The following is a 23,460-nucleotide window of genomic DNA, read 5'->3' as shown; positions in this document are numbered from 1 at the left end:
GATGGAAGATAAGCTACTTACCCTACTATTACTATTACAAAATCCAATAAATTCCATCCATTTCTAACATATGCATTGGGGTGTAATAATAATCCATATGCTATAATCTTCAAAAATGTTTCAACTGTAAAAATTATCAGGAAGGCATATTCTACTTTTTCCTGTGAAAGACAAAAAAAGTACAATAAACAACAATGAATGTAATAGCTCTTTTTACTATTGACTTTGCAACAAGTGGGTACTGATCAGGACTAAGGAAATACCTCTATGGCAGTTTATTTCAGATTTTAATTGCATAACACAATGATAACTGTACTGACAAGGTTATAATTACATAATTGCACGAAGTTTTCTTGTTTTCACATTATGAGAGGAAAAAAAGCTGTTTCTGCAAACATGGAAGCATTCTGCACCTTTGCTTATGCAAATAGCCCCGTCCAGGTCAATAGGGTTCTCTGCATCCATTATAACCTAAAAATGTTGTAGAACAGAGCCCTGGAAATATCCTTGGAAGATAAGCAGTGGAATATTTCCTCTCACTGTTCAAAAAGTTTTCATTCTTTAATATTTAATTTTACACTGTCTTGCAACTTTCTAATCTTCATACGGAATCTTGCATTGACAAATTCTCCCTTCCACATCACCAGAACTTCTTTAAAATATCCTACTACGTTTGAACAAATTTTAAGGTACTGTAGCCAGCCACCTCATATCACTGAAGCTCCAACACCAGATGTAATGTTTCCTGTGAATTTTATTAGTTTCTGATGTGACCAAAATTCTCCTTTCAGAGCTATATACTGAATATCTTTTCCTAGCTAACTAGATATTTCAGAAAGAAGAAACCCCAAAAAATATTATTAGCATGCTTGACTTGGTAAATTGAAGAAGTCACCACTATCAAAACAGAACTGCAAACATCTCTGTTCTTTTTACCTTCAGACATGTTCATTTTCATTATTTCCTATAACATTTTGTTTAGATATCTGTTGCTACTCAAATATCACAGCCAAGAATAAAAGGCACAAAGAGTGTGATTCATTCTTTTAACTTGTTCAGGAACACATGATGCTGCTCATTTATCACATACAAGGTTAATCACATAGTCAGGATTACCACCTTCTACTATCATTACTCAAATAGAATACCAACATTACACAAAAAAATACATTATCCTTATTTGTTGCACACAAAAATACACATTCCTTATTTGTAACACAGCTTGGCACTTTCATGCACAACCAAAGGAAAAACCAAACCTTAATCATTTCCAACTTAAATAAAGATCTTTATATTCTTATGTGTGAAACTTTAATTTGGGCAGCTAGATTTCTTCTCCTGCCAAAAAGGCAATTTAGGACTGTTATGTAGAGGATGTGATACATTCATTTAGAAATCTGACACTGGTGATTTAACAGAGGCACAGGCTTGTTAATAGATTCCTCTCCAGGTCTTTCCCTGCAGCAAGCAGCACCCTGGGCTTGCTGTGGCAGGTAAGGCTCTCCTATTGCAAAGCAAGGATTCCTGGATCTCATCTCCTGCTCAGCTCAGTCCTATACCCCTGCCTTTTCCCCTCTTTTGAGTACACTTCATAAACACTCTGGAGCTTTATCCATGGCTCCTCAGCTACTTTCCATTTTGGGTGAGATCTTCCAGCCAGTGAAACCAATGGACATCCTCCTCCTCAAACTTCCTAATACTTCTTTCAAAATTGTCCTTTCCATTTACCACCAATGAATGACAGTTGCTAGATTGCAAGAGTGAAGTGGCCTCACACGAGAAATGTGAATGTCTTGTGCACCAAAATCCATCAGAAATCACAATAATAGAAATTATCAGTATTCCTGAGAAACACAATCAGAAGTGCTTAATACAAGAAATTGTACCATGTACATGTTCCATAATAACAGCTATTTCTGTCTTTCTGCATACAACTAAATTTACAGCTTGGTTATAGGAAGATAAATAATGTAGGAAAACATAAGGAAGACAAAAATGTTATGGTTGTCATTTGCCATGGGTAAAATATATATCAAAATCATAGTAGGAAAAGAAAAAGTGAGACAAAATATACATTTCATATATGCCAAATTTCAATAGCTTCTTTACTTACAAGGAACACAGGACCCAGGACTGGATGGGACCTTCTGAGCCAAAATAACCTCATGGCTCCCTATGCCCAGTGTCCTGTTTTATAAGCAACCATGTAATTTAACTCCATCCATTAAAGTACCAGCTCCATTCTAATAAACATCTCTGCTCTTCACTTTTCCCTTTCAAAATATATTCCAATGCTCTTCTGCTCTCTGGCCTAAACATCAGCCCCAGTGCCAAAGTTATGCAACTTCTTTAATGGTCACACAGCCCTGCAGCTCATTTTAATGGGACAGTTCAAATCTGAGCAATTGTGCCCTATCATTTACCATCCATCCTTGAAAAATAATATTGGTCTCAGTCCTACTTATTTCTTTTATGGAAGCAGGAGTGTTTCTTATTTCCTAAACAGCACTGCAAATATTCCATTAGAGCCATGTGGAATGTAGGACAATCCCACTTTTAAACCCACTGGTGGGCTTAAGGTCTGTGTGTGTCTCTTCCCAATGAGCCATAAGAAACCTTGGCAGCAGCACCAACAGAAGCCTCATTAATCCCAGCAAGGAAAAATGGGAAGTGCTGCACCTTGGGTTAAATAATCCCACACCAATATGGGCTGAGAAAGGACCTGGAAGTCACAGTGGGCACTAAGTTAAATATGTGCTCATTTAAATCAGACAAATTCCATATCTTCACTATTTCACTTTCCTCCCTTCCTCCCTTTCATGCACTCACACACTCTACTTATTTATTTTAAGGCACAACCTGTGCCATCCATGGAGGCCAGATGAATGACTTGGCCCCATAGTTAACAACATTCAAAGTACAGACTGTGCTTTCTTTACAAACTGCTTGGCTCTTTAATAAGCAGGCAGCCAACAGATGTTCTCATGCAAACTGCAGAGTTGACAACCTGCTCACCCTCAGGAAGGTTCTGGAGGTCTCTTCTCACACTTGGGTAATTTCTTGCTGGTCACTATGGACATCAATTTTTGCCTCTGCAACCCTGATACATCTGTTGGCCACACGTAATTTTGTATGTTCAGAGCTTAAGCAACCACTACTCAAGAGTAAATAACATTTTATTTTCAGTATTAATTGAAGAGGTGTAGAGGCAGGGTTGGTTTGGGAAAAAAAAGCTAAAAAAGTAAGAGATAAATTCAAAATACAGGCTCAAGGCTGCAGTTTCAGCAGGATATGATGCACACATGTATCTGCTCCCTTTTCTCCACAGTGGAGAAATCACATTTTGTCCAAATTAGTTGATATATTTAAATGAACACTTAATTTCATTCAAAATGGAAGTAGGAATACTAAAAAAGAAGATAATTAAACAAAATAATAAGAAAATATGTAAGAGGATGCATTGAAAAAAAGCAAAATTAAATCTCTATTAAAAGAAACCAAGAAGACAGTTTTGGTTAGAGCAGAATTTCCACATAATTGCTATTATCTATTATTGCATTTTGTTCTATACTGCATCTTAAAATTAGCAAAAAAATGTGACAGCTGTATACCTAAAGAAAATATGAGGCACAATATGTCTGTGTTCTGAAGGATCTAATCCTGAGGCTGTATGGATTAATAGTTGTTTGTTCACTGATTTGATAAAGCTAGGTCATCTCTCCTTACAGGCAGCTGATTCCAGCAAGGCTGTCTGACACTTCTGTTAATGCTGCTAGAAATCTTCTAGTCTCAGCAATCTTTTTCTGAATATAGGATACAACAGGACTGATATGATAAACTGGCTTTCTCATGTAATCCATGGAGTTTGCCTTTGATATTGATCATGGAGCACAAAATAAAAGTTACCCTTACCCTATGAGTTTAGGTGGAAACATTAGAGCTTCATTTTCTTAAAAAAAAAAAAAAAAAAAAAAAAAAAAAAAGCATTTGCTTTCTTATTTTAAGTAAATCAGCTTAGCAGAAACCCTGTTGCTCAGGAAATCTTTTTTCCCCCCACCCTAGCCAGATGGTGTACATTAGTCATCATTTATTATCTTCATATTTTTAAAATCTCTGAAAGAAATATGCAAAGCTACTGTTACATGTCAGAAGGCGACACACCAAAATTCCACATTTACTTTAAGATTTTTCACAAGATAATGACTTACCATTTTGAAACAGTTAATTTGCAACACCTTGATCTATTGTGTTAGGCAATTAAGTCTTACTGCATTAAAATTTCTATTCCCTTGGCATCAGAGATAGAAATTATTTCTTAACTGAAGGAATGCATTTTTGCATCCAGACTAACAAACATGCATCAAAGTAAAAAATGCTCAGTAGACAAAGTGACTCAATTTGAGCAAATTAAGCAGGCTGATCAACTTTCTGAAGTTTAGGCACAACACAAGGTATTTCAACATTACTGATTCAGGGATCAAAAATAAAAAAAAGAAAAATCAAATGCTGTTTAATAAGTTGTGTGATTGATGTTTTTGAGAACATATATAAATCTTTTTGACAATCAGCCATTTTTTCAAGTTCTGGCACTGGGAAAACACTCCACCTATAAGACAGAAAAGTAACTTGAGTTTTGAACATTAAAATATAATGATACAATTTTTCACTTTGTATACCTGCAATCCCTTGAAAATCATCCGTGACATGCAGTAATAATTAAAAATAGGGAAGTAAAACTATTTACTCTCACATGTGAAAAAATGTTACAGCAGTTTCCCAATAGAAAAAAATGAATCAAATTGAATCCCTACACCTGACAAAAAGAAATCTATACTTGCTTTTAATTCATCAACTTCAAGAGCAAAAACAAAGTAATGTACTACCAAGATTAGACATGGAAATTGCTCTCTATTTATTAGAAGAATTGCATTTATTTATCACTCAACAATTTGTTGGTAACTATTGGATTAACTGTGCCTTTAGATACATAACAACAAACAAGGAGGGTGGATTTGAAAAACTCATTTTAAGGATTCATGTTCTGATCAACCAAATTAAATCATGTTTCACCATCCTCATCAGTCCTGACCCACTGCAGGGGATACAATCATGCTCTCTACTTTGTCAGATGTCTGCACTGCCACCCTTAAAGTGCAGCTTTGCTTTACACAGTGCTCTGCAGCAACTTTAAAAAATATAATTACGAACACAAAACTATATTCCTTTAATATAGATCTGGGTAGCGGACATTGTTTCTGTACTTCAAGTGCACATTTCATGTACATGAGACCTTTTATATTTGAATACATTGAATACATGTAAAATCCAGTGCAAGATTGGGCAGGAATTTGGCACTAGGCCCAGAAATATCTCCAGTCTCTTGAGGGGCTTTACAGGACATCATCACATTACTGCAGATCCAGATGCTCTGGCATTTCAGGCTGGTGCATCTCATGGCAAGGCAGATACTTGAAAGTCAACACCAAGTAAAAAACTCCATACTTAGGAATAGAAATAAGTAGGTGTTACACAGCAAGAACATTCTTATACCAGCTCAATATTAAATGAATGGGATTTCACATTCCCAGTACCACTGCCAAGCAATAAAACTCACTCACAACATTTCTACTGTTTTCAAAGAGAGCACAAAATCCTTTCCTCTTTTTTGAACTGAGGATTTGTAATCCCATGGTCTGGTCACAATTAACAACAGTTGCGCCCTGCAGATCTCAAGCAGGAATTTGTGTTTGCAGGAACAGAACGTGCAATAAGAACATCTCAAATACTGAGCACAGCAAAGGAACAAAATGGATGTGCAAGCTATACACAGAGGTGTAATTAAAACTAACTGCAATTAAGTTACCTTACATCTCTTTTTATCAATGTAGTCTGAAGGAGTATTTGAATAACTCATATCACTGAAATAGTATCTCAAAGACAGTTTTAGTTTTTCTTTTATCTGACAGGTTCTGGCAGCCAGAGGTAGATGAATAAGCAGAATATATTTAACATTGATTAATTTTTTCATTATTTCCTGCAATCACTTCCTCTAAACACACTGCAGACCTGCATTTCATCTTCGAGTGTGATTGCTTCTAATATTCTTAATCATGTATTTTGCACTTTACATGGTAACACAGTAATGGAGATGTAAACACTCTGTCCTGCAAATAAGCATTTGTACACTCTGCGTGTACATTACTAAACCCACCATTGGCACTGTCTTCACACCCTCCCAGAGGCACAGACAACCCTTATGCTTCATATTGTTGTGAAAAAATGAGGCAAATGGTGTGATTTTGAAAATCTGATAATAAATAACTAAAAGCAAAACTGAACTCCTATAAATTGACCATCCACTAAAAAATTATAAAGAAAGGGCCCATGAACCAAGCACTGGGCAAAGACTGCATTCTTGTGAGGTCCAAAAGGCAGGTTACAGAAATGCCAGCAGGCAGTGACACATGACCCTCAGTCCTAAATCCACTTGAAGACTGAGCACAGCACTCCAAAGAATTGCACAAATGAAAGCAGGCCAGCTAAGCAACAAAGAATATATCTGGAATAAAACCCAATTTACTTGGGTGACTTTCTGCCTCAATCTAACTGATGATAGTCAGGAAAACAAGACCAGCACAATAAGTAGAAGAGAATATTTGTGTATATACTGGCACATGGTCTCATCATTTTTCTTATATAGTTGAATAGAATCAGTGACAAGTGAATTAAACCTACATCTAGTCATAAAACAGCATTAATTTTAAATGTATTTTGATACCTACTATCAATTTTATTTTTTATAAGACACCAGGGTATGAGAATATTAGTAGGTTTCAGATAGCTTAGTGAACATATTTAAATTCTGAAAATGTGAAAATCAAGAGAATTTTGTAATCCTTATAAAGTCATTCTGACCATGCAGAAACCCACGAGTAGAAACCAGACAGCAGCACTGACAGCATTAAATCCTCTATTGAATTTGGAGCAAGGTAGGCTAAAAAACAAACAAAAAAACAAAACAAAACAAAACAAAACAAAAAAAAACCCCCAAAAAACCAAAAAAAAAACAAAAAAAAAAACCACCTCCAAAAGCTGAAATAAATTATTTTTCCCTAAAAGGGAAACAACAGAACAAAATCTCCCCAGTCAAATTAAACAGTAATTATTTTTGCAATTCCACAACGAAATAGACAAAAAAACCCACTCTAAAATACTCCTGTGTGATCTCTTTCTATAATATTTTGCTAATAATACTTCAAAAACATATATGGAGACCATCTATATGTTTCTTAAAATGCTGTAAAAACTTTCAGCTGTCATTAAAAAATTACTCTGGTGATGCTTCAATACCCTGGATTTAAACCTACCCTACCCACTAGTTCTTGTTACCTACTAGAAACAATGCCCATTTTTCCCCTGGTTTTTCAACCCATGTACTTCCCTCCTTGACCAACACAATCCTGAAATGCACAGGAGTGGCTCTCACAGCAGCTCTGGTCACTGTGCACTCAGATTTTCTGTAGGGGAGCTTGCCAAAGCAAAATCCATCCCAACAGACTTGCAATTCCATGAGTGGCTCTGAAGGAATGTGGCATCTCAAAGATGAAAAAAATGGAAGAAGACCAAACAGGTTGTGTGTTAGCTATTCATTCACAGCTCTATAACAATCCAATGCTATGTTTTAAGAATGTCAAGGACTTTCTGTAAAAAAAAACCAAAATATTAAAACAATATGGAGAACAGATTGGGTCTGTGGTTCTGCACTGATAGTGTCAGCCAGGAAGCAGAACAATGACAGTTCTTGAGTAGGTGTTTTTTCCCTTGATTTATTCATCTGATTGCAAATCTAATTTCCATTTTCATTACCAAAGAACTGGACAAAACTGATAGAACAGTTTCATCACGACGCTTCACCCATTAATCTGTCAGATATATGACTCCATTAGTTCTTTGCTTTTGTCAGTTTAAGAACTACAGAATGATTTGTTAAGAGCATGCCCAATGAGACAGTTTGTTTATCTGAATACCTCAAGTAGGGTAGAAACTTCCATTATGTAAAGCTTAATAATTTAGTTTGGTGGGTTTTAATTTAAGTTTGTTTAATTTGTTTGGTTCTGCAGGTTTCTTTGTTTGTTGTTTTTTATTACAGTGGAAATTATTTAACAAACATCCACCAATAAGTCTTTCAAAAACTCAAACACACTATGCCTACCCCATGTCCTGGTCTGACCTTGAGGTGAATACAAAGGGAGGACATGGTTAGGCCTGTTAATTGATTGAAACTTGAGAAGGATGATTAGAAAAATTACAAATGGAAGAACCCCAGTGGTCAATCTGGGAGCTAAGTCCTACACTTGTGGTCTGCCATTGCCCCTTGCAAACCAGCAGCAACAAGAATATTGTCTTCAACCCTCTGCTTTTGGAGAGCAGTCAACTTCCATGACCAGGATTGGGTATCTGTATGATGACTGGCTACAGAATTAAAATATTATTTTAAAAAATTTCAAGGACTTTATAAACTTCTAGAGAATATGAATCCCTTACACTGGTATAACAAGTTAAGGAATTTCTTCAGAGAAATCTATATTTAGTTCTGACTTTCTTTTTAATACATCTTAACATCAGCTCAGCACTAGAATTCCATCCAGAAGACACTGAATACAATACATGATGTGGATATGATTCTATACCAAGAGGAAGGTATGATTGCTAAATAAATTCCAGTGTGAAACATCTTTTTCATAACTACATGCTGCATGCTCTATTACCTCTTCATAATTCTTTTCTTTTAGAAACAATCTCTTAACTCCTTACATACACTTTGATTTACTCTATATATTTGTTAACAGGTAAAACAAAGTATTGCAGTAAAAACCACTCCAACAAATCTAGAAGGACTGCATTATTTATGAGCACACAACCTGCCAGAGTGCTAGAAGTCATAAGCTACAGAAATGTCAACAGCAATGTTGCTGATGAAATACATTTCAACTAAAAGAGAAGGCAGGATAGAATATTCCAGGTAGACACTGCCCAGAACAATGTAAGTATCTAAAAAAATACATTTATCCAAAGTGACAGGAGAATGGTCTGCAGTAGTCATGAAAATGTTAAAGCTTTATCCTTCAGTGTCTCTGCAGTTTTCTTCTCCTGTGGTGGTATTTGAGCCAAATGCTTGAGATATCTATTTAGGAAAAAATTTATTTAACAGTCAAAAAATCAAGTATTGCACTAATAAAGGATTTTATTTTGAAATAATATCTCATAGTAAATTCCAGATACGTGAAATAGAATGTGGCTGTAGAAACTGCAGCAATAAAGTGCAGGAAGATTCCCATTTTGTGTATCCATTAAGTATTCAGATAATCATGGAAGGGAAGCCCTCTATGTTCTTTCAACTTGAACACGAGGCTAAATGAACATGGAAACATTTTCATCACACCTCTGAGGGTTAGATTGCTCTGGCTGTTCATAACAAAGAAAATGAGGATTTGTAGAAAAAATACAAGGGAAACCTACTCTTTTGCCATGACAGTGTTTGGATGCCCTTTGCTCCACTGCAAACAGAGAGCTCATGGACAAATATCAAAAGATGGCATTGCTCTCAATCAATACAGAGCAGTACCATGAAAAATTTTAAAAATAGCACAGCCAAACCAACAATTTGTATCCAGTCCACAAACAAGACGCACAATAGACCTGTTCTAATTTCAGCCCAGGTACAGCACTGATGCACTGATATGAAAATTCATTTAAAATTCAAACATTTAGCTGGTTTCTAGAGACAGCATCACCATGAAGCTTTCCTGTTTTTTCATTTTAACCATGGTAGAAAAGTGTCCAAAGGAACCCTAAATGTACCAATACTGAAATAAAGAAAATCATGGAATACTACTGATATCCACTGCTAAGGTATCAGAAAAACTTGCCACAGCAGAAAAAACTGAAATGCCTGAATAAAATTGAAAACATTTTCATTCATTTCCTCTGATCTTCAAATCAAACCTTAGTGATAAAAATCTTCAACACATGATAGAAAGGAAAATTAGTCTGCCTGCCCTAAAGCCACGTTTCTTGCTTCTTTATGGATGAATCAGTTTTCCCTCCATCTTGTGGAATGTTGCTAACATAATTTAGGGTCCCTCCAGTGCCTGCTACAATTACAATTCCAGATTCTGCAAATGCTTCTAAGTGCATCTTTGTAATCTCTAAGTTAGAATGCAAAATCATTTTCTTCCTTTCATTCCCATACCAATTGGCATCCCAGGAGGTGTATTTAGGTTTTGAATGTCTTATTTCATTTTCCACTTCTCCACACAGAACACTTGATCAAGAAGATTATTTTATTATTCCCATCTGAACTGCATCTGAGCCTGTTTTAATTTATTCCCCTATCTGGAATATTAGTTTTGATTTCCAGAGAACTCACTGTCCACAACAATATATTCCTAAGTGCTCTGTCATTGTTTCAAGTTCACTTCTGTTATGACTATAAGACAGTTTGAGTACACCAACACCTGCTTTTCTCCATCTCTAAAAACTGCTTTCCAGCTGATATAGAGTGCCATAGTCTCTGCAATTTTTCTCCCATCTATTCAGTGCAATAGCCCCTAAAGCACATTTACAAACAGTGCTCTTCAAAGTAATTGCATGAAACAAGAGCCATTACCTCTCTTTTTGGAAAAATTAGGCTTTCTCCCTAAAGAACCAAAGTCTCTCCTATTCTCAAGTAGGCAAGAAAAAAAAAATATTATTTTAATCAGATGGAAATCCCAGAGACCATGAGCCAAAAACAAAATTTTTTTTTTCTCTTTCAGCTATATGCACAGAATTTAAAAAACATGCATTTACTGAAGATCATGGAATCATCTAGGTTGGAAGAGACCTTTGAGATCACCTGGGTCGAATATCAACCCACCACCACCATAACCACCCCTGAACAATATCCCCAAGAGACACTTTCAGATGTTTCTTGAGCACTTTGAGAGATGCTGACTCCACCACCTCCATGAGTAGCCTGTTCCAAAGCCTAATCACTCTCAGTGATTTTTTTTTTTCCTATTATCTAATCTGAACCCTTCCTGACACAATTAAATGGCGATTTCATCTTGTCCTTTCTTTTGAGGCAGAGGACAACAAGCTCTCCTAAGGGAGTTGTAGAGAGTGCTAAGGACCCCCAAGCCTCCTTTTCTCCAGACTAAACAACTCAGCTGCTCCTTGTAGGACTTTTCAGACCCTTCCCCAGCTTCACTGCCCTTCTCTGGACACACTCCAGTGCTTCAATCTCCTTTTGAAATGAGAGGCCCAAAACTGGACACAGGATTCAAAGCAATTTGATTGCCTGAGTAAAGATATTTCACAGCCAGAAGAGCTGAACTGAAAATTCTATTAGTCTCCCACTGTTTCAGTGATTTGAAGACAGCTATAAAAATTATTTGATTCTACTTCAGTCCTTAATGGCCTGGGACATGCTGACATATAGAAGTCAGTTGATACTACATATTGTTTTTTAAAATTACCCCTGAAACTCTCACAAATATTTTCACAGTCCACTACTACACATTGAACAGCCAGTGAAAACACTGGAAAAATGAAGGTCTGAAAATTAATCCTTAACATGGGAGGAAGACTAACAGGAATTTACACTCCACAGGCTTAATTCAGAATCATTTTGGAGTCAGCAACCACCAGTTTTTGTTTCCTTTTGCAAACTGACAATTTGACATCACAAGTTTTCTACTCTGATTCCAACACCAGTCCCTCAAATTTGAAAAGAGGGTCTTCATCTCTACAGAAAAAATGCCCAATACTCTGCAAATCAAATCCTCAAAGTGCAACAAAATGCTTTCATTAAAGCTATTTCCTTTGCTTAGTGCCATTTCTAATTTATTATTTGCCAAAAGCACTGTTTTACTCGTGTTTCAATGGAATACTTAGCACAGCATGAAATAGATGGCATCTCCTCTATAGCAAAAGTGAAAGGTTGGCTTCTGCCCTGGGCATCTTTTATTTCTTGTGAAAGCTTAGAGGTAGAAACTGAAGCATGATAATTGAACCTTGAAGGAAAAGTAGTGACATTATAAGAACTGCTTCTGTCAAGAGATAAATATCCTGTGATACAATATATTTAATTTGTACAAATTAATAAATATTGAAAGGTAGTGATGCTGTACAAAATGGGACTTGTTGGACATGCTGACAAACAGTGGACCCCACTTACCCTTCCAAGTAATGGTACAGGTTACTATCATATGAAAATTAAAAGGATAATTCATCTAATCATTTTTTTAAATAATTTTGCTTTTACATTTATTATAGATTGCATAATTAAAAGGTGGTTTCCATATTCTCCAGTGCCCAAGGCATAAACCCAAAAGTGCCAGTGGAAATGACAAATGATGTAATAGAAGTGTGTAAAACCTGAGGCAATAATACATCACAGCCAGAGCCCCATGGCTCTGCTCAAGTGACACACACATTTGCACTCAGAAGTTTTGCCTCTTTTTTTTCCTTTGGTAAAAGTAACCACAGCAGCATTCTCCTAGTGAGGTGTGTCAGAACTAATGTAGCTGAATGTAGTTCTCTGTAATTGAAAGTAATTCATGCTGTCACATTTACTGTAACGAGAGGTCACATCTCCAGGGCCATAAATGTTGTTCACGCTAATCGTAACTGACACCTTCCTCCTCCTTCAGGGAAATTCAGCCACATTACATGGCTTCCTTCACATTCTTTTTAAGCATCTGAACTTTATGTTTGGCTGGTTTTGTGGTTTGTTTTGGGTTTCTTGGGATTTTTTAAGCTTAAAACAGGCAAAAATACCAGCAGCAAATTCTGCCTAGTGCATGGTGATAAAGTCATGTCACAGAAAAGTATGTAACAATAAATTATAATTACCCTGATCTCCAAAAATCCTACAAATTACTAAAAATTATGACCTAAAATTTAGCTATTCTGGAAACAAAAACAGTTCTTGCATTATAAATACATATAGGGCATATTCTAAAAGAGCAAGTAAAATACAACACACTCCGTAATGACCCCCTGGACTACATGCATTAATTATTTCCTAATACTTACATATATTATGATTTGAGAATCATAAAGCCCTACAGCAAACCATGTACTTGTTCTGGAACATTTAAATTCCATACTGACACAGCAGGGAATAAACCTGCATTTTCAACATGACTGTATATTTCAAACCTGATAATTCAACTCTGACACCATTTCCTTTTTATTAACCAGTTATTTGGGAGGTTACAGCGTGTAAGTCTAAATCTTTGGAACCCTATTTAACAAAGCTGCACACTTGAAGAAGGCCCTTCAAAGCTCTAAATGTATGTGCACTCCATAATTAACACAGTCTACAGAAAGTGGAAAGCTCTTCATCTGCATGCTTAGTTTAACCTGAATTATAGTTAAAAGGTGAAAGATGCTGAAGAAGGAAAAGTGCAATGTAAAAACACTGGCAAGAGTACAGTGCACTTGTTGGCCAAACAATAATCTAGGTTTTAGTTTTGCTTTGGTTGGGTTGACCAAGAATCTGGGTTTTCTCCTTGAAAAATTAAGTGATAACTCAGAATTAAAAGCTTAAGGTTTAGGTTTTTTTCTAATAGATCCTTATGGGAATACAAAAAATAAATTTTCATTTCCTCACAAAAACAATTGATAATATTAATGATAAAAAGTTTCACTGATGACTCCCAGAATTTTGTATTAAAGAAGTGAAGAACACAAAAATAGGAGCACAGATTCATTTCTATAATAGGTTGCAATAATGCTATTTTTTGAAAGGCAGATTTAGCCTTAAAGTTACTATTATTTGAAATTGATCTTGACTCCAGAAGAAAAATCAGTTTGATTTCCTCTGGCATAACTCAGTAATAATGCTACTGAAATCAAATAAATTAGATGAGTATATGCATTTTTGAAGAATCAATGTTGAAGGACTCCAGACTTGTTATCTATCTTGTTATCTATCATAGAATTCTTCAGGCATAAATAAAATTGATTCTTACAGAGACCAATTTTTCTGTTGTCTGACAATGTCACTTAATTTTGGTGAGGCATCCAGTAATTGTGCAATTTCCTACAGTAGCATTTGGTGTAGAGATATACAAAAATTTGCTGTAAGTCCTGCAGTAAAACTCTGCTGAATGACCTGAAACACCAAAACAACAAATGCATAACCTCACTGCAATAAAAGTCATATTATGCTTATTATTCTTGCCTATAATTAATGTTTACTGTTATTTTTTAGCAACACCACTCAATTTCTCAGAAATAAATCTAGGTTTTGCTTCCAAACAGGTAAGCACTTCATGTTTCATTATTACCACATGATTGCATAACATTTGTCCTGCACCAGTATCTACAACAGCCTTGATGGTGCTTGTTGTACCAAACATATCATCAACATGGATAAAAACATGATTTACATTTAAAGTAGTTCCCCATCTCAGCCTTAGCTGCTTTATAATTCCATCAGTTTCTTATTCTGTAGAAAGGCATTTCAGCACTTCTACCCAAGTACCTCATTTATTCCTAATTTCAAAGATTATCATTAATCTGTATTTTTCCAATATCTTATCACTTAGGAAAGTAGCTCAAAAGCCATAGTGAACCTATATTCCAATAAATCACCATTGCCATTAAAACCTCAGCACCACAAAAAGCATACATAATTAAATAACTATGGGCTTTTCTAACTAGGGAACTGACTTCTGCTTTAGAAAAAACTCTCCTGTTCTATAAAGAACAAGTCAGAAAGTAAAAATATATTTAGATAGTAAGACAAATACTCCTATTGAGTCCTATGAAATAGAGCTACTCAAAGCAAGTCTATTATTTGCTTAGGACTCATTATATACTTCAATAAACCATCAATCACTAATTTCAAAGTTTTTGGTGAAAAACTCAGAACTGCCTAAACTCTGAATTTAGTTTTGCAGATATTCTAAAGCTCATTTTTGTACAATAATTTCACAAGTAGTATACAGTCTGATACTTTATTAGGGTGGGGGTAATTCAAGACAATATGCCAGGGAATTCAAATTTTCCCCTTTTTCCTACTTTGTTTCTTCATTCTTTGCTGCACTCTTTTCCAGAAGATTTGACTTCACTGAGATGTGAAGCTGTGGGGCCAAATCCTGCCAAAAGGAATGTCCTGTTCACTCCTACTGGAAGTCTGTTCCCATATCTCACCCCTCTGGCATTTAGAAAGCTCTTCTAATCATTAATGTAACTTTACTCACAGCTAGTTGATACCCACTTGTTCTTGTGCCAGTACTACCCTTTAGCTGGAGCAGCTTTCTTCTCCCCCTCATGTTCCCCCACTGAAATTCTCTCTCATCCTTCAATTTTCCAAGCTGAAAAATGTCATGCTGTTAGTTCCCTCTTATGAAATAAGTTTATTTTATGCAGTCATCCTATTATCCTTCCTCTGCACCTATTTATTTGAATTGATCCACAAGAGGATGATTAATTTAACCTCTGTCAGGAAGCAATTTCCACACTCTGACGAAATATGCACATAAATCTTTTATGTAACTTTAAAATATAAATTTCTTATGTGTCTGTTTCTATGAATCTCTTTACACTCCATACCTTCAAATCCTTACTTTAGGGTCAAAATTGTCACCACTTGAACTCCACCAGAGAATCAACACTAGTTTCTCCAATCACATCTGACTGAAATCCACTACATTGTTTTTGAAGCTCCCAAGACTTCCATTTCAGTAGAGTACCTTCAGCATTTATAATTTCTATATAAGCACATACAACTTCTTAACATTTCACATGTGGGGAGCCCTTTCCATAGGGAGATGCTTAGCAGACATCACTTTTCTTGGAGGACAAAAGGATTAGCCTGGCAGGGTCACATAAACTTGTCTTTCCCCTTGTTACATAAGCCTTGATGTTTGTGCTCTCAAGTATTTCTCATGGCCAGAATTAAGCAGCATTGTCTTTTAAGTCAAAAGGAGTAGGCCTGAACCCAGACTCTGGAAAGCATCCAATTGTAGTAATGTTTTCTTTGGATGAAATATGTTGGACAAATGTAAAGCCTTTTTACTACTGTTACAAAATATGGTTGGATTAAGTCTTCGGGCTACAAACTTTGTCATTTAGATTCTGTGGCAGCAACAACCATGAGAGGAGCAGAGAAAAGGTAGTCAGGCAATCAGCTCCTGTGATTATTAAAAACTTGACATTTCTGTAAAAAATACTTCACATTGAAAGAAATAATAATTTTCTTAACCTTTCCTTCCAGTCTTCTAAAAGTATGATTAATCAGGGACGATGCTCTGAAGCTGTTTATTTTTCTGGTTTTTACTGCATGTACTGGCACAAGCCATTTAAAATGCTGCCACTCATTCTTTCCCTGTCTCTTGAATGTGCACCCTTTCACCTTAACTTGCTTTCCCAAAAAATAATAAACCTACTTCAGACAGAATCTGATAATATTTAGTCCAGGTGAAAGTAAATATTTTGAAAGTTAGACCATCAATTATTACAACTATTAACCCATCTACTAAACAGGAATACTGAAGTACTAATGACATTTTTGGCCTCAATTAGGTTTTGGCTCATTACATGAAAAAGGTCAGCACAGATATGTAATCAAACAAAATTAAATTACAGGGCAGATTTTAATTCTGAAGAATTATGTGTTCAGACATCATTTATTCTTCCACTCTGAAAAAGCATAAAAAGTCTCAAAAAAAGGCCAAGGTAGGTTAGTTTAGCTTCTGAGTGATCCAGGATATTTTCCAGACCAATACCCCCACCCCTGGCTAAGCAGAGCTCTGCTTCCTTGGAAGACCTGAGACACCAAAAACCAAGTCTGAAGTCAGGCAGCAAAATATTAGTACAGTAATGGCACAAGGAAATTCACTTGACATGCTCAGGACAGAAAACTGAAGACAAACTGATACTAAGCTTTTGTCTCCCTAGTTTCACTTCATCTCCAAGTTTCACCAAACCCCATAAAACATCAATGCAAAGCACATTTGCAAAAAGGAAAGTAAAAATACACCAAAATTGCTTATACACATTCCTGAGTGTGCTTGCTCTAATCTAAACAATAATACTTTGTGCTCACTTAGTGTGATATTACTTTAGCCTGTGACAACAGATATTTCATTTCTAAACTCCCATTAAGCTTTGATCACATTTGTTAATTGGTTCAATGAAGTCAAAATTAATACACATGCATAATATAAAATATATCAGGGACAGATGCATGCAGATGTATTTATCTTATGAATAGTAAAGTGACCATAAAATAAAAAGGCAGATTAGCATCAAATGGATCCAATTGCCTTAAAATTGTAGGAGCAAGACACCAGCACAGGTTGATAACCTGTAGCTTGAGAGGGAAATGACCGACTCTGCACCTTCACTGATCCTCATGCCCAAGCCAGTGAGATTTAAATCCACCCTGCATATTCTGTAATTAAACCTCTGGCTGCAATGAACACCAGCTGGACCCAGCAGTGTGACAGCACCATAAAACCTGGTATTGGCTGGCAAACCAAGCAGGCTGATCCATGACAGCATTCTGGCTCTCCAGAATTATGAATCATATGCAGAAATACAAACTCCACCACTGCATCCATGGCAGGGATGGAATCAGACTGTGCAAATGAGAGCAGGAACCCAGCCCAACAGCACTCTCTGGAGCTGGGCCAGCTGAAAGGCTGCTCTGTGCAAATTCTACATGCATCTCTTTTGGTAGCTTAGAAAAAAATACACAATACACAGCCTGTAATTACAGACTATATACACACACAGACTGCAGTCTGTTAATGTGTAGAATAGTCTGTATACAGGTACTGCACAAACTACTGGCAAAGTGGACAAAGCAAAGTGCAACCCTTTCCAGTTGTTGTAAACAGCAGTGACTCCTCACAGCAGCTTGTGCTGAAAAGTGGGGGAAAGGGAGACTTCAAGCCAAGCCCCTCAGCTGGGTTTGTTCCCAAATCCATCTAAAGCAAGGACAGGAGAGCATTCTCCTGCCCTTTAAAATGAAGTAGGTCAATATGACCTGGCTGTGTTTCCTGACATGTTTATGCTGGCCAACTATGGCAATCTGCAAGGAAGACATTTCAAATATACATCCATCAGAAACTTTTCCATGTGTTTGCTGCACCCTATATAGAGCCAGAGGAAGCAGGCAGAGGTGAGACACTTTAACTGAAAATACAGAGCTACCTTTAGTTATATGTAAATTATCCCTGCCCTGATATAATCTAGAGAATATCTCCTTTCCAGACCAATATAATGTTGATAAATACTTCTTCTAAAAATATTCTGTTTCCTTAATGTCTGTTTTCTACTAGATTATCTTTGCTCTTTAAAAACAAAATGCAAAAATTCTTCCCCACCCCAGATACTGTAAATAATAAAATTACATCACTAACACTCTATTCATAAAGATTTGTATGAAGTTTTCATACACAAAAATGGGCAAAAAGTCTGATAATCCTGTGTGTGTTCAGTTTAGGATGAACACAAATACAGACAGTTCATGTATGAAAAGATTAATAGAGGATTAAAAATTAAAAACATAGGTGAAGAGAAGATTAAAACAGGATATAGACCCTATCACCTTTCAAGCATTTGTTTAAACTCAGCTTAGGTGAATAAGGGTTGAAATTGGATTCTTTAAATGTTCTTTTGCAGTTCCAGTATAATTAACCACCACACTCACAGCAAATCCTACCACAAGTGCCTGCAAAACAAACAGCTGGACAATCTGTTTGAGAGAAACTGTGAAGCCAACAGCCTTCATCTACTGACTGAACTATGGGTGAAGTCATTTTCTACTTAGCAAATATAAAATTAGAATATTAATATATACACTAAAGTTTAGATACAGCATTTAGCTGTGCAAAGATGTAGATTCAGTGCAGGTAAAGGACTAAACAATAAACCTGAACTGAAATGGAAATAAAAGATCATACCTATACTTGCCAACAGAAATAACTTTGCAAATCATAACTAGCTATTTTCTGTTCTTCTATGAAGCATGATAACTGAGGAATTCATGGCAAGAATTGAATCCTTTCAGTATGCTGAGTGAGATCTGCCCTAAATTCTGGATCACATGGCAGGAACCATGTAATCCTTACACTGTGTCTACTTGGAAAACATCAATTTAATAAAGTTTAGGTCCAGCCCTTCAGAATCCATCCCTGTATCTGTCTTCAATCACTTGCCCAGCTAGACAAAGTTCTTAGTAGATAAAAGTAACTACAGCACTTGAGGCTCACAATGAAGCATCTGACAACTTGCAAGAAGACTGCCTGGGTAATATCATTATGTAGATAAGGAAGTTCAGTCTGCTTCCAGCAATAAATTCACTTTCTGCAAAGAATGCAGATGGTTAGATACCAACAGGATGAATGCTGTACTGGCCTTACATGAAAGATTTAAGAAAGCAGTTACTCTATTCACCAGCTATGCAAGAAATTTAATTTTTTTTTAATATTTAATTTGCAAGAGAGTATTTATTATGATGGGATCACACCTAAATACAACATATTTCACTGTAAAAAACTGTGCTACCTTACCTCAACTTACCAGAAACTGCACATAAAAATATTCATAAAGTCAAGATTACATTTTAAAATGTAGTTTAAGACTTTCTATCCCTCAATAGTACTACATATATTGAGACTACATTCTTAACTTCCTGTAGAATGGATTCTAGAACAGATTCTAAATGATTCTAAAATCACACAACAAAAAAAAAAAAATAAAAAAAATAAAAAAACCACCAAAGTGTTAAGTTGGGATCCTCTCCCTCACTATTTTCATAACTATTCCACAGGAAAGCATCAGAATGCCTAAACACTGAATGCTCTGCAGCACTTGTGTAGTCATTACAATACTTTGAGTCACTTGACAACTGCACATAATATTTGTACTTCCAGTGACAGAAGCAACCATGATAATGTACTCATAATCAAACTGCCAGCATCAAAAATCAGTTCCAAATTAAAAGTCATTAGCCTACAAAACTTGAAGAAAGAGGAGAGGAGGAAAAAGGATTCAAAATTATTCATTAGAATGTTATGCCTCAAAAGCATTATTTTTACTGTTTCTTGGGGAGTATTTTTGCAACATTTTCACCTTCATTCATTCAAGCTCCAGAAATCCACAGCTGGGACACCTGAACCCACAAGGCCCCACATTCTTCTCTTAAAATTCTGCTCAAAGAACCTAAACCCATGAAAAATCTGGGGGCTGAGGTTGTACATTTACAGCCTCCATGCCAGTTCAGAGAGCAGTAAAAATTTGATTCACACCAGACATGGACATGATCATGTGTATCTTCAATTATTCAACATGGAGTTTATTAAAAGCTAGACCTTTAGAGCATGCCGGATCCCTAGTAGGCCAAAGAGGCAATACCTGTGATGGAGGAAGTCTCACTGAAAATTTTATCAACTGAAAAATACATTTACCAAACTTGAAAGAGCTGTCAGAGTCTGCACAAGTTGGGAGTGCTATACCACATGCACATGGCATTTCTGGTTTAGCACTTTCAGCCCCCAAACCAAACTCTATTTGCTGGACTTTGATTTGGAGGCTGTTTTCCACAGGTCCTCATTTTACAGTAGTTCTACACAATGAAAGACTTGTGGTCGTACATTCAGCCTGCCACAGGATAAGAAAACATGGGGAAGGACACTGACAACCCTTTTTTTTCCAGTAGTGGTACTGGATTAAGTGTATCTTTTCTTACTTCCATCTTTTCACACTTTCTCATAAAGGCAAAACCATTTCAACCACATGAGAGAATATTGGGCATATGTTGATCCAGTTAAGCAAAAAGGTTTATTAAAAAGAGTTTGGAGGGGTCATTTTCACTCAGATTTGTTCCCCTCAGATTGGTCTCCCCTCACACTGTGCAGTCACTTCAGCACAGTCCAAGCAGAAAAACATGCACTGAAGGATGAAGGCAATGCTCAACTAAGCAATGAGACTGAAAACTGTTCATCAAGCTAAAATATTACATATTCCATCTTTGGGGGAGAAAATATAAAAATAATGGAGTTTCAGAACAGTGAAAATTACACAAGAGAGTATAACAGAAGACATATTTAACATATTTATCAGGGAAATTGCTGAAGAAGTATCAAGAGCTGGATCCTCTAAGTAACTTCAGAAGAAAGAGGAAAGAAGAAAGCAAAGTCAGCTTGATACCAGACTTCATCCTCCAGGAATTTGAAGAAGGGACCATGGAAGTTACCAATAACAGCAACACAGCTAAAAGCTCAAGAAGAAACCATTATCTGATCTCACACAACAAAAGCTTAGAGTGGTTTTGCCAGCCTGAAATGACTGCCAGGGCAATTCAGGAAAATGCTTTATAATCAGACTTAACTTTATAGCTATAAAAACAAGAACAATTCAATTTAATTAATAAAATCCTCTCCCTTCCTCAGGGTCAAATAGCAGTGCCCTTGAATCAACTTAGAGGAAAGAAATTAATCTATGAATAAAGATGTGTCCCTTAATAAGTTTAGTAACTCCAAACATACCTCTGACCAAATCTGCTCTTTCTTGGCTGAGATCCTACATAAACTTGCCAGAAGAAAAGCACAACACATGAAACTGTGCTTAAGTATTAAGAGTGAATACCAAGGACTGACATCACTCACTAAAGAGCTGGGTCAAAAGCTCTGTCTGGTCTCAAAACGAAGTTTTTCTACAATTCCAAGGATGTAGAATGTCCTTCTTCCCTCTTTGAGCAGAGACCATCCCATCCAGACTTGCAGACTGGTCAGATGCACATGGGGCATCTCCTGTAACCACTCCCATACTGCTGTGGTGCTATTGCTCAAAAGTTTCCAGCTCACATCTTAAACTTGGTGCAGCTTCACCATCCTGCATTAAGATATTCAGTATCACTATATTCAAAAGGTTTAGGGCTTTGACAAAAACCATGTACCAATACAGCCCAATTGTTTCATGGCCCATCCAGGACTCCTTCAGTTCTATTAAGTGTAGGCACTGACAGAACCTAAAATGACCTTCAGAACCCTAAAACACAATACACAATAACCTACCTAAAAACAAAAGTGGAAAGAATTACAAGATTAGCTGAGAGCTGCACTATAAAATGAGAGGTAATGCAATTAACATTAAAGAGGATACAAATATATCTCTAACTAGACTAGGCAAAAAAAGAAAATCTGATTAGCAAAACAAAACGTAATGAATGAACACAGTTAACAGTAGTCACAACTAAGTCAGCCTACACAGAAGCAAGTTGGGAAGAGCTGAGTGAGTCTACCATAATTTTGCAAGCAGCAATTTGCTCTAGACAACATCACAAGATCTCAAATACAATGGGAATAAATTGGATTAGCACCAATTGCAAGGAAATGAAATGCAGGCGCACTCAAAGAGGAAAGAGACATACAAATTGCTTCCATAGATTATGATTTTCTTTGGGACTGCAGAGGTTAACCCAGCTTGCTTCAGTAACTGCAGGGGAAGCCTTGCTTAAAAGAACCTGGTTTTAACAGAGAAAACTGAACATTTCTAGGAAGACTTTAAAATGCATTTTTAAGAAAACATGACAAGAAAGATTTTTACAGGCCAGTTGCAATGCAAAAATTAAGAGAAACACAACTTTGACCAAATTCTTTTTTCTTTGAATTGTCTTTTTTTCTCCCACAAGTCCTTCAGATTCTCTTTGCTCCTGCAGGTATAACTGGAGGTAACCTTGTCCACTCTTCTAATCTCATAATGAAGAGCTCAGCAGAAGTTCCACTTTATTTAAGCATAGAGTTCTTTGCTTCATATTCACTATACTTAAAATTGCACCCCAGAAAAGCAAAAAGGCAACTAGTGGCATATGTTGCATGTTCCCTTTGAAAACAAATTTTGCACTGGAGTATTTTGCTGTAACAAGTTTCTTCAAATGCATGATGAAATACCCATGTTTTCACAGCACTGAGAAATCATTAGCAGCTTGGTTATACAGTACTAATTTTATTTTTTTGAGCTAGCAAAAATTGTTGAATATTCACTATATTCATGCTAAGGAGACAGGAAAATGAGAGTTTAAGAACACAAAGTCATTTTAGTTTTAACAGTTTATACTAATACATCAATATTTATGTCAAGTGGCTTGAAGAAAACAACTTAGTTTGTTCAATAGTTTATATTATTTAAACAAACAGAGATGTTTTTTCACTAGATTCAATTTTACTCAGTACCACAGTTTAATGAAGCTCTTCTTGCTACACCATTAATTAAAATTCGTTTAATTCAGATATTTTCAGTAAAGCAACTGAAAACAAATACAAAATCCAAAATTGATCAGAATTAATTTCTCTTATATTTGCACCATTAAAATATTAAGTTTCTAATATCATCTCTCCTTCCTACAATGAATAGCCAATTACAAATAATCAGAAAAACCTGCTCACAAATGTG

At 36.1% G+C, this 23,460-nt stretch overlaps 1 protein-coding gene across 1 annotated transcript in view; it reads right to left on the bottom strand.

Annotated features, from left to right (window-relative positions):
- CACNA1D (calcium voltage-gated channel subunit alpha1 D) overlaps window positions 1-23,460 on the bottom strand; it is a 165,356-nt gene that overhangs the window by 103,042 nt on the left and 38,854 nt on the right. Inside the window, exon 4 of the mRNA XM_079316836.1 lies at window positions 22-161. Within this exon, the coding sequence (XP_079172962.1) occupies window positions 22-161 (140 nt within the window). The remainder of the gene's footprint in view (window positions 1-21; window positions 162-23,460) is intronic.

Source organism: Erithacus rubecula (assembly GCF_903797595.1).
Source record: "Erithacus rubecula genome assembly, chromosome: 13".
Taxonomy (NCBI): Eukaryota; Metazoa; Chordata; class Aves; order Passeriformes; family Muscicapidae; genus Erithacus; species Erithacus rubecula.
The sequence above is the reverse complement of the archived record's forward strand: the minus strand, read 5'-3'. Positions and strand labels throughout refer to the sequence as shown.